The sequence below is a fragment of the Anguilla rostrata genome, chromosome 16 (genome assembly GCF_018555375.3).
Source record: "Anguilla rostrata isolate EN2019 chromosome 16, ASM1855537v3, whole genome shotgun sequence".
NCBI classification, from domain to species: domain Eukaryota; kingdom Metazoa; phylum Chordata; class Actinopteri; order Anguilliformes; family Anguillidae; genus Anguilla; species Anguilla rostrata.
This window is the reverse complement of record NC_057948.1, coordinates 19,969,157-19,981,236: the sequence shown is the minus strand read 5'-3', so window position 1 is coordinate 19,981,236 and position 12,080 is coordinate 19,969,157. Positions and strand designations below refer to the sequence as shown.

At 41.7% G+C, this 12,080-nt stretch overlaps 1 protein-coding gene across 6 annotated transcripts in view; it reads left to right on the top strand.

The window, feature by feature from the left end:
• ca12 (carbonic anhydrase XII) overlaps window positions 1–12,080 on the top strand; it is a 38,221-nt gene that overhangs the window by 18,161 nt on the left and 7,980 nt on the right. For 3 of the 6 annotated variants that reach the window (XM_064313942.1, XM_064313943.1, XM_064313944.1), the window contains exons 3-7: window positions 2,161–2,181; window positions 6,743–6,922; window positions 8,986–9,128; window positions 11,543–11,638; window positions 11,739–11,802. In XM_064313942.1, the coding sequence (XP_064170012.1) occupies window positions 2,161–2,181; window positions 6,743–6,922; window positions 8,986–9,128; window positions 11,543–11,638; window positions 11,739–11,802 (504 nt within the window). Of the gene's footprint in view, window positions 1–64; window positions 279–2,160; window positions 2,182–6,742; window positions 6,923–8,985; window positions 9,129–11,542; window positions 11,639–11,738; window positions 11,803–12,080 lie in introns of those variants that run through there. The other 3 variants (XM_064313941.1, XM_064313945.1, XM_064313946.1) reach the window with 3 other exon arrangements.

Here is a 12,080-nt window from a genome sequence, read left to right as displayed (position 1 = left end):
ACGCTCCGTTTGCGCTGCTGCTCGGATACTTTTTTTTTTTTTTTGTGCTGCTCGGATACTTGGGGGCTGGATTGTTATTGCTCTGACGTCACGTGGCGCTAGAATGAAGCTGAGATGAATACTATAAAAGCCGGGGAGACGTTCCTATTAATTCTCTAGCAGTGGTTTTTCAGAATCGTAGAACTCCTTGTAGACGAAGAACAAAATGCATTTTCTGTATTTGCAAGCCTCAACGATTGTCCAAGTTTGGACTTTTATGACTGTCTCCATATCTCTTGGTAAGTTTTTTTAAAAAACTTTTTTGAAGTTTTCAGGTAGGCTGGCCTAGTAATTATCTGCCGTTGGTAATATTGAACGGTTATTTGTGGATGCCAAAGTGGCTGGTGATATGTTGAAGTTAAATTACACGCCAACTTTTGTTTACGGCTTTGAATAAGTGATAAAGAGGCTACAGGTCTTTCATTAATATGTGCATATAGTTGCAAAGTGTATACAATGTCTGGTAACGTTCAGTAAAAATGCAATAGTGAAACATTTTAATCAATTTAAATGTATGTTCATTTTCAATGTCATATCAATAAAGGTGTGCTAAACTGTAAGCGTACTCAACTGACTGGAAAATGGTTCATTGCATTTAAACTGCTGCAGCCCATCCAGCCTACATAACCGTAAAGGGCTATTCATTGTGGTCCTTGAATGTACCATCTATGAAATCCGCTCACATTAGCATTACTATAGTATCCATGGAAACAGAGAGGGTGCGTGCAAAGCGATACTCATTCAATTAAAATGATGTATGCTAATAAGTGGTACCAATTTCAAGGAAGGTTTGGTTTCACAAAAATCTTTAGTGTTGAATCAAGTCCTTCCTGTTTGTCATACAAGTGTTTCTAGTATTTTACAGAAGATTAACATCTTTAAGAATAGAATTTAAAAAACAATTAGAATATATAATATTGCAGCATGCTAATATTCCTTTGAAACCATGAAAATAGCATTAGCAGCACATATGCATACAAGTCAAATATAATTTCAGAACAAGTTTCACTAGCTATTTGTGATATGTGCACTCTCATAAGTGAAATAAAGCTTTCAGGGTTATAATATGAAAAATATTTCAATCATTGTAGTTAAATACAGCAGTAGTCCCTAATAAGGATGTGACCAATATTCTTGTGTTGAATGTGTTGCCGTCTAAGTTGCTTATAAACTAGACCTTCACAGTCACGGAGTCAACATTTTCTTCATAGGGGCGACATAGCTCAGGAGGTAAGAGTGGTTGTCTGGCAGTCGGAGGGTTGCCGGTTCGATCCCCCGCCCTGGGCATGTCGAAGTGTCCCTGAGCAAGACACCTAACCCCTAATTGCTCTAGTGAATGCGAGGCATCAATTGTAAAGCGCTTTGGATAAAAGCGCTATATAAATGCAGTCCATTTACCATTCATCCCTAGCTGATAGCTATGCTAAAGTATATGGTGTATATACTTTAAATATACTATTTATATGACATTACAGTTGTGAACTTTAATAAGTTCTGGTCTGTTACGACAAGTTGTGAAACCCTTTCAGAGGTCATTTACTATTGCCATGGATTAATCTATGCCCAAACTCAATTCTGCTCTCAGAATTGCTTTCCTGGGTTGATAAGACTTGTTATAGCTTAGAATGGTGTTGGAGGAATAGGTCTACATTAGATTTGACCTTAGCTAGCAGGATTGTTCAGAGTGCCCAAGATATCATGGGTAAATTACTGAAATCATTGTTGATATAGATAGATGTTTCCATAACAAAAAAGCAATGGATGATTGACAATGCAACACTGTGGTGACATTTAAATATATTTGAAGTATGAGATTCAAAGAGGCCATTTGTTCAAACCTACCTGCAATAGTGTCACCATGCTAATATCTTTCCTACAGAAGACAGACGAAATTGCGTGCTTTTGGGTGCAGAGGTGCTGGCATTAATATGGCACTCACCATATGTATGTCACATGACAGGTGCAGATATGTGATGCTTGTCCTATTGAATACGGTTACTTAGAACTGTTAGTGCTGTTCCTTTAGTGGGGCATGAAAGGATAGATATGTGTGCTTTTCTTAGGAAAATAAAATAATATTGTACTGACTAATCTGTTTTTCTCCTTTTGTTTGTTTTCCAGGTCATAAATGGACATACACGGGTGAGTGGTTGTTATTTTTGGTCTGGTCCTTCTATAATTTGTTCTGGTCCTTCTGTGTGTCTGTATGTGCTGTTTTTTAATTCAGGTGGGCAACATTTATGGTATGGTGCACTATAATTTCCAAGCATACACTACACACTACAAATATGGCTTTCTACTCGAGTTGGCATTTATTTACACAGCAAATAATGTGAGAAAAATGGTGAGCTCCTCTGTTCATTTTTTCTGGTCTACTTTAGGCTTTCTTATTCCCAGTGGGTTTATTTATGGACTGTGGCCCCATGTAGCTGTGCTGCTCTGTCTGCATTTGTTGACCTTTGACCTTTTCAGATGGCCCACTGCAGTACATCACTTCTCATTGAGAAGCAATTATATTAAGTCAAAAATGAAAATCAAAAATGGTAACAATTACAGTTAATGTCAGGGGCAATATTTCAAATTTGGATGTTGCCCTGCTGGGTTGTGCAGGCAGATAATTACAAGCTGCATGAATAATTTTTCAGGTATTGTCTCCCATTTCAAATGTCAGGCTGAGCTGTCACTTCTGTGGGTCAGCAGCTAATGTTACCATTACCCCAGCTCTGAGAATGGGGACAGAGGAGGGAGGTTGGGATTATACTGGAGTCAGGAGGCTGATTGCTTTCCTCGTGAACAAAACCTATTCTAGGATGGTCTCTTCAGTGTTATCTCTTCCATGCCAAAACACCATACCAGTCAGGGCACTCACGCTGGTTGCCTGCCAAGGTAAGTGTACCAAAGATTAACAGGTTCACATACAGTATGATCCCGCATTTGACCTTGGTCTACCCCCCCCTCGAGTCCTCCGAAATCCAAAAGTATCCACAGCCTCGGTCACCTCACCCCTCCCCAGGGCACCGCTGAAAGCAGCTGCAGTATCCCCGTGTGGCGCGGCGAGCCCTTAGTGCTGGTTCACACCTCTCTGACCTCAGCGTGAAGGACAGGAGCAAATGCCAGTTCTGCTGTAATGACCTCTTATGCAATCAGATAGTTTCATTGCCATATCCCCATCTTTCCTCTCTGCACACGCTGTCCACATCCTCCTATTCTTCCTCTTGCAACCACAGTGATCACAGCTAGCTGCCACTGCTTTCAGCCTGCTGTCCAACCAATGGCTGGACGGTGCATCCACTGGACAGGATTCAGTCAACATAGGTCTTAGTGTTCATAAACTGTTTGGCGAGTTCGTATTAGCGATTTTTTGAGCCTGACAAACTGTGCTTGTGACGAAGGAGAACCATTCACCCGGATGACAGGGAAGGCCAGTAGCCCTGCTACAGCAGAGTGGAGTGGTCGAGCTGGCGTGTAGGGTTGAATCATGTCCTGTAGGTAGGCGAGGGCTGTCTTGTTGGCTGCAGTGTAGGCCAGAGTCAGGACTTTGAACCTGATCCTGGTGGTGACCGGTATTCAGTGGAGTGACCTCAGCAGGGGAAGAGAGGTCTTCAGGTTTTAAATATGACTGAGGCCCCTACCTCCTGCGCCCTATAATGGCATTGAAACTTCACCTCACGAATACTGGCTGACAAATCACATTTAAAACAGAAAAGAGAGACCCTCCTCTGTCTTTCCCTGGAAACTAAATTGTGCAGATATGCATGTATGTACAGTACGTCATACAATTCCTTTAGCAGTACTGAGTCTCAGAGTTATATATATATATATATATATAGGAGGTGTGACAGGACATGGTGACTGTCAATCAAATGTGTTCCTGACCTCAAATCTACTCACTTAGAAACCAATCAAAAAACACCTGTATTTCACAGAGAAAAGAAGCATCTGTTATTTGTACAAAAAAAGAAAAACGTCCAAAACAGTGGAAAGGTTACAAAAGGTTAAGTTATTTGGAGAATGACTGAAGGCTCACAGTGAGCAACTGACCTAATTATAGGAGTGAAAATTGCTTCTAAATGAACTGGAAAGCGAGTAATTATGGGCAAAACAGAGAGTCTGTTTCCTTTTATAGGAAGCAAACTGTCTTGCACCAGTGCCTTTTTCCCCCACGATAGGTGAGTTTTTTGTGGCTGGATAGACCTGAGTCAGGTTCTCTGCTCATGTGTACCATAAGAAGACTCAAACACTGTAACACATCAAAACTAATAGAGCAGTATACATACTGGCTCACTTGCTTTGTGACCTTAAATGGAAAGTTTAGGAAGCCTGCTGTTTTAAAACAAGGGTTTTAGATACATTGAAACCCGTTATTTAACAAGAAGAAACAGGCTTTAGGTTCTTTCTGGAAGCCACTTGTTACGTATACACCAGGGTGGCAGTAGTTGGAGTATAACCATGTAGAAATCTCAGCTTGAATGTCAGAGAAGTCTAACTGGAACTGGAAGTGTGGAGTGTGACTGAAAGTTTTACATTGTTTTATTGTAGTTCATTATTGACTGAGGAATCAATAGATGACCTTACTTGTATGGATTTTGCTAAACCTGTGTATTTGTTTAATAAGTTAGTAAATACATTATAGATTATAATTGAAAGTTCATATATAGTTACCTATGCCATAGCTGATTTAGTTGGCTGTGAAAGAAACACTTCATGATTTATGCCATTGGACCCGTTGGAGCATGCTGTACTCCCTCCCACACTGTAGAATGATGGAACCTCTGATACAATGCTTCTTTTTTTGGAAGGGCAACTGAAGGGCTGCTGTAAAGGGGGCCACAGTGTTTAGCTCTCTGGCCTGCCCCATGCTGTTCTATTAGGGCTGCTGGAACGCCAAGGGGCAGCATCACACAACTCCTAAACCAGAGCTTGCCTGCGATGGAGTTCAGTTATGGAGAATTTTACACTGTGTGAATTTTACACATTCTGGAATTGTGTAGCTAGACACCCAATTTTTTCATATGAAATCCTACATACACAAGTGAATGGGAAAAACAGGAACATGCATGGGAGGGGCTATGCACTCCCAATAATTCTCAGTTAGACAGAAAAGCTATTTAAATGATTTCTTAAGGTTATATAAAAACAAGTAAATATATGTAAACAGTAATTTCTTATTTTTCCCTTACACATTTTAACTTCTTAAGAAACAAATGTGTATTGTCCGCATTGTCGTATTGAGTCAGTCAATAATATGTGCCTCACTTCCTAAGGGTTGTCCTTTTATGTCAAACTTGCAGCTCCACAACAATCATTTCTCAGTGAAAGCAGCACTGCTGAGGGCCATTTCTCAGTGAAAGCAGCACTGCTGAGGGTCATTTCTCAGTGAAAGCAGCACTGCTGAGGGTCATTTCTCAGTGAAAGCAGCACTGCTAGACTGTTAACAAATTTCCTCTGAATTAAGACTAATACCTTTGTTAATGAATTAAAGGGGCCAATTGCTGTCAGCCCTGAGAAGTGTGCATGGTCATTCTTCATAGCCCGAAACATTGGGCGTAAAAATGATGACTGCATATAATGCACATTAATACAATCCTCCTGTACATTAAATCATCAAGTAACAATCCCACCAACCTTGCTTAAATTGTTCCTCTCAAGCAAGCTCGTGGGTGGGTTCGGCAAAACAAATTAACATCAGTGAGAAATTTATCTCCCTTTTCTCTTGTTCAGTATCAATGAGACAGAGATGACATTGTAGTTTAAAAAGCGTGGACCTTATGAAGACAAGGCAATATAAATGAGCCACTGTGTCTTAGCACATGGTAGTTCCACCCACCTGTATCCCATTCACAGCACAATGCCCATTCACTGGGTCATAAGAGCCCTTGCACTATACGTCACTATAGCAACTCAGTGCTGCAATGATAACGTGCTGAATTTTAAACCTAATATAGGACTGAGGCATTCAGAAAAGTGTGACCTAATCAGTTAGCTACCTCTTTCCACTTGTATGTCGCTACTCAGAAGTTTGCCTTTTTTCTTTGGATATATTTTACCATTGACTGGATCCAAAATCCTATCAATCTTTGACTACTTTTTCCGCTCTCGTCTGTAGGCTGACGTCAACAGAAGCCGAAGCAAATCCATATAAGGAAATTACTTAAACCATCCTTTAAAGCACTGCAGCGATGCCTCCTGATGTGGTTTCAGTGAGGTAGTCTTAAAATGTCAGAGGCCTGTCATTTTGAAATGGAACGATGGCTTTGTTTGCTGCAGCCTGTGCTTCATATTCTGTTCATTTCCATTACTGTGCTCAAAACAAACCTTATGGTGCGGGCTTGTGAGCACCACCGCCCAACCATGTCCATTGCATGCAGTTGGGTGTACAGTACATACAGAAACACGATGCCTGCTAAAGCCAGGACACGACACCGTTGCCCTCTGAAATCTTTTCGGTCATTGGTGGTCTGAGTGGGTCTTTTAAGCAGGCCAGCATTTCAGAGGCCAGATGCTTTGTGTTGGGCTTATTCTCTGTACATGCAAGTGTTCTCGCCCCACTGTACAACAGATCTGAGCCCTTTTGAAACCGATTGACAATGCAGAGGTGACATCAGCTCCAAAAGACCCATCTGAATTTATGTACAGGGCTTAAAAAGTGTAACAATAGAGGAACAGAGTGACATGGACTGTCCCACTCTTGTGTTTTTTACAGGGCCGGATGGAGAGGAGCACTGGCATGAACACTACCCCTTCTGCCATGGGACGTTCCAGTCGCCCATTGACTTAAATTCAGAGCTGCTTAGGTACGACCCAACCTTGGTGCCCATCGAGGTGTGGAACTACAACCTGTCATCCTATGAGCAGCTGACTCTGGGCAACAATGGACACTCAGGTGAGTGCCACCTGACTACACAGCACAGACGCACATATTCAGGGTTTCATACATTATTTCATAAATTTAAGATATGGTTTCTCACTTTTCTAACCATAATTCTATACGAAATACCCCTTGGCAATAAGTAGGGCAATGGGTAAGTTTAGATTTTTCTGAAGATGGTATGTTGATCTCTTCATGCGAATAGGGAATAATTCTTCTGTACATTTATTTAGAATGATAGAACAATAACACACTATGTCCAGCTTCAAAACTCTATATCCTGACAAAAATAGAATGGGTCTAACCCAGAAACACCTTTTCATTATGAAGAGAAGTCAACTGAAGTACAAGAGTGTGTGAGACATTATGTCTTATGACTTCACTGGCTAGTCTGCCTCTGCCCCCTCATCAACATTGGGTGGGTATTTTCAGCCTCTTTAATTTTATCTTGTCTCCAGAACTCAATCGTCCGTTTTGACAATGCAGCCAATGGTAAGTTCTAAGGGTGTGTTTAAATGAGGGTCAGTGAGTGGTCAGTACACAGTATATAGACGGTGGTTTGGTATAACATTTAGGGGAAATTGCTTCAGTAAACATCCAGCGGTATATGGAGTATATGTAAAGAAGGAATGTGAGTTGCTCTGCATGAGAGCATCTGCTGAATGGCTGTAGTATATTATATTATATTACAGTATGGTTATTATGGAGTTTGGTCTGTGGCTGGGCTACCAATTCTAAGAACTACTTTCTCGGATTGCAGGATTCTATAAACAAACTCTTTACATTAACATTCCAATCACTTTGCAGACACTCTTATCCAGAGTGGAGTTGCTCTCAGGAATACAAAAGTGCAGTATGATCAAGAAGGCACAGAAGACCTATTAATAATCAATATGTGTAATGCTCAGTAAGTGGCTGATAGCAACCTTGAGAATCTTTCACCTTTATGGAACATATAATTGCTCTGAAGTAAAAGTGCGTGTTTGAGGCACACGGTGAGGAACTGTGACTCATTGTTGCTGTTTAAGAGGTACACATTAGCAGGTATGTGCTGGTCTTGTGTGGACAGGGAGTCTCCCTTGTATGCCATCATTAATCGGCCAACAGGAACATTACATCAACTTTGACCGAAAGTTCTAACATAAACATGCTTCCCAGGTACTACTTACTATGATGATTGTCTATGTAGCAACAGCTACAGCTGTTCACTGTGGTCAGAGCTAAAATTAAGCTTTTTGAAAATGGTGGCGAGTAATTGTGTGATTACATTCTAAATTACATTAAATTACATTTCAAATCCTAAGGTATTTAAATGCAAAACGTAAAATGATGTGTTTTTTTTAAGAAATTGGCATTGCATTGTATGTGAAAGAATAAGCAGTAGGTGAAAAATGCTGATACCCCAAAACGATGGCTCGTTTTGGTCAGGAGAAATTTACGAAGAAGCTCTTAGCAGATTATGTACTCACATTGTCTCTCTCCATCATTAGCTTGTTGGATACATAAACTAAACAGATGCCTTTGTTTGCATAGTAGGCAAGGGCTGTGCACTTCTGGGATAAACGCGTGCCACTGACAGCGCGGGGCTGCAGGCTGCTGACGTAGCTCTCCCTCACAAACAACCGCAGCTCATGCGGGGGCTTAGCGACGCGCGTCTAACAGGTGTCGGGTATCTGCGTCAGAGAGACCAGTCGCAAAGCCCACCTGTAATTCAGCGCTATGCAGCTCAGCAGCACTGGCTGGGCAGATCGGAGCAGGCAACGAAAGCAAGGGTTTCAGAAACCTTCCCTGAGACCAGCGCCATGTCGAAATCCTGGTTACCTGACAGGGCTCTACAGAATGGGAAGACTTTTATTTTGTTTGACATTTAAAAGCATCCTCACTGATCAAAGAAAACTGACACAATTTAAGACAGAATTTTGGTTGAATATGGTGCAGTGTAATATGTGCTAGGTTTCCTCCTATGTTTGCCCATTGTGAAGGACATTTCCCCAGCTCATATGAACATCTGCCCTGCATCCACAGTGAGTTTCTCACCCACTCATTCACTCTTTATTTCTGTTTCTATTTCTCTGCAGTGCAACTGTCCCTGCCACGCAGAATGCACCTCTCCGGCCTGCCTCACCGCTACTCGGCAGCCCAGCTCCACCTGCACTGGGGCTCCCCCACCATGCCTGCCGGCTCCGAGCACACCGTCAATGGCAAGCAGTTCACAGCCGAGGTGCCCTGATCCCACCCTCCCAGTCCTGCTTCCTTCTCGCCCTTCACCCCTTGAAAAGAAAGAAACCCCACTGTCTCTGTGTTCTGGTTCATGGCTGATGCATGGATAGTTTGCCCCACATTTCTTTTGAAGTCACACTGGTGATACATTGTGCAGTTTTGTCCGACAGAAAAAAGTGTCACCAATCAGATCACTGAGGCAGAAACATCAGTAACCCATCATGACAGTGCTGTGAAACACACTCTGTTAGCCCCACACTAGAACAGAATGGAAAAGTCCATGAAGATATATATTTTTTCTAGCAAGAGCTATTCTATCTGCTGTATTTGCCATTAGCTGTGGGTGCTATGAGATGCTGTGATATTTTCCATTCAGATATTTTCCTTGGTTGGAAAGCCCGGATGTGTAATTTATGTGATTTGACCTTACCCCTTTTAGGGTTATAGTTGTCCAATATAATTAGTAGGCTAATCAAATACATCAGACTCCCTTAACCAGTGAGAAGTAAAGCTTACGTGACTGAAGTCTTCGGAGTTGAACATTTGACAGGTTGCTGTGTTCGTGTCTAGACTTTAACCAGAAGTTTGTTTGTTTGCATCCCGAACGGGACAATGCAGTTATATTCTGGATCGAAGGTGCACTGAAAAACAGTCCAGCAAATACCCACCTGTATAGCAAAACAAACTGCTGGTGTTATGGAGTTACACATCAGTGTTTTGTTTGTGAAAATGGCGCTAAAAAGCTAAAAACTGTGAGCCTGCCGCATCATGACAGTAGTTTATTTATTTGGCCTTGCATTTCAGTACGTGGCAGTAAGTGTTAAGCTCTGACATAATAACAGAAGAAACAGATGCACTTTGAATCACTCTGGCTGGTCTGAACACAGCCCAGCTTGTACCAGACTATACTATACTAACCATACTAACCTCAGATTATATGTTGGGAATGCTGTTGGCAGTTGTGCACAAAGGGGAAATCATTCACATACGTTTCGAATCTAAGAATTTTACTAGAAGAAAGCAAAAAAGTTTTTTCTGTTATGTCAGGCTATGCGCACACATGAAAATGAGACCCTTGCTGATTGTATATAGAATATTTTCTTGCCCATCTCTATAATATTCATCGGCAGGTTTATATAGTCAGTCATATCTTTACGAACAACAAGAAGGGAAATATATAATTAGTCTGAACCTCTGCAGTTAGTACGGGCCACGTGCCTCTCAAAGAGCTCGAGTGGATTAAGTAGACTGTAACTGGGACAGATTTTCAGAGAGAGTTACCTCTCTGAGAATCCGTCCACATTCTCCGTGTTGATAGACGGTCCCAGTTCACTGGTCTGCCAGGGCCTAGTAAAAAAAAAATAAAACGTCTTGGGACACTTTGTTTTCTTTTGACTGGTTTTAGATTGCAGTGCTGTCAACTTATTTTCAGGGTAAACCGTAAAACAAAGGGCTTTGATATCACGAGTTAAGGACAAAAGATAGGATATCAGGTGTTGGGAAAACCTAATCTGTTTTGCACCCAATTGACAAGCATGATCTCATTCAGAGACATGACAACATATATAATGCATGGCATAAAGAACCCCATCTGCAAAACCACAGCAGCTGAGCACTGGACATCTAAGGATTAAGCCTTGGTGTATAGATATCATTTCAGCAATACATGATTTGATCTCATGTAGAATTATGCTTAAAAGCTGTGTCATTTGCTTTATGTGAGGTAGTTTTGCTAAGTGAGGTTTTAAGTGCAGAGAGAAAAATGAAATCGGTTTGGAATTAAAATACTGTGTGTGTTCATGCACAGCAGTCTGCTACGCTGCATGACCTGTTTGCTTTGAGAGACATAATTGAATCTCCTGTGGTCTGACTAGACTTTCTCAGGCAACACACTGAGAATTTTTCCATGACATCTAGACTCAAAACGCAGAAGTCTCTAATTTCATTGTTAGCCCGGGAGGTCAGACAGTGCCCCTGTTTCCCACAAGGAATCCACACCCAAGCTATAAGTACATGTCCACTATTTGACTGACTATCAAACACTACCAAGTAATCATTTTGCATCCCTTCAAGAAGAGATTCACTATCCAAAGCAGATTGCTTTTGTCTGATAAACTCCTTAACATGCCCTGCATATCACTGTGCCTTTACGTCACCACGAAACCAATTCTCACCCCTTTTATATATAGAAGCAATGCACCTGCTAAGTCAATTTACGCCTTTCAGGAGCAATGCTGTCCTCAACCTCTGCTTCATACTAAAAAGTTGTTACTGCCTTTTTAGAGAGCTTTGCTAACGATGTGACAGACAAAATGCCTCCGTCACAATCAATGCAAACATTGCTCACATGGCAAACTCTGCCAAGTGGATTTTTAATAATGTTGCGTTTTTGTGCTTCTGCCCCCATTCCTGCAGCTGCACGTGGTGCATTTCAATTCAGACAGGTACCCCAATGTCTCTGTGGCGGCGGACAAGTCGGATGGGCTGGCGGTACTTGGGATTCTGATTGAGGTGAGGGGGAGGACGGTAACCGATGCCCTCCAGTATCACTCATACCGTCATTTCAAGATCTTTCTGTCTGACTCTGCTTCTCTCTGTCTGTATATTTCAGGTCGGAGACTACAATCCATCCTTCGGCCAGTTCCTTAAATATCTCGATGGAGTCAAATACAAGGGTACAGACATTTTAATTATTTGTTGGACTTTTTGACCTAAGAATTATGCTGTAGGAATTGTGGTTCCCCAATCCTTTAATCTGCAATGCAGTGTCACAGCAAACCACACAAAAATAGGCCACCATATAAACTGTGTATGCGCGCTGGCCATTGAGCTCACAGGAGCAAGGAATAGAGAGAAAATATATGAATGGCATATGCTGGCCAACAGGGCTGCAGAGGCTGCATGCCAAACCACTGTGTATAAGGTGGTTTAACCAGAACAGTCAACCATGACT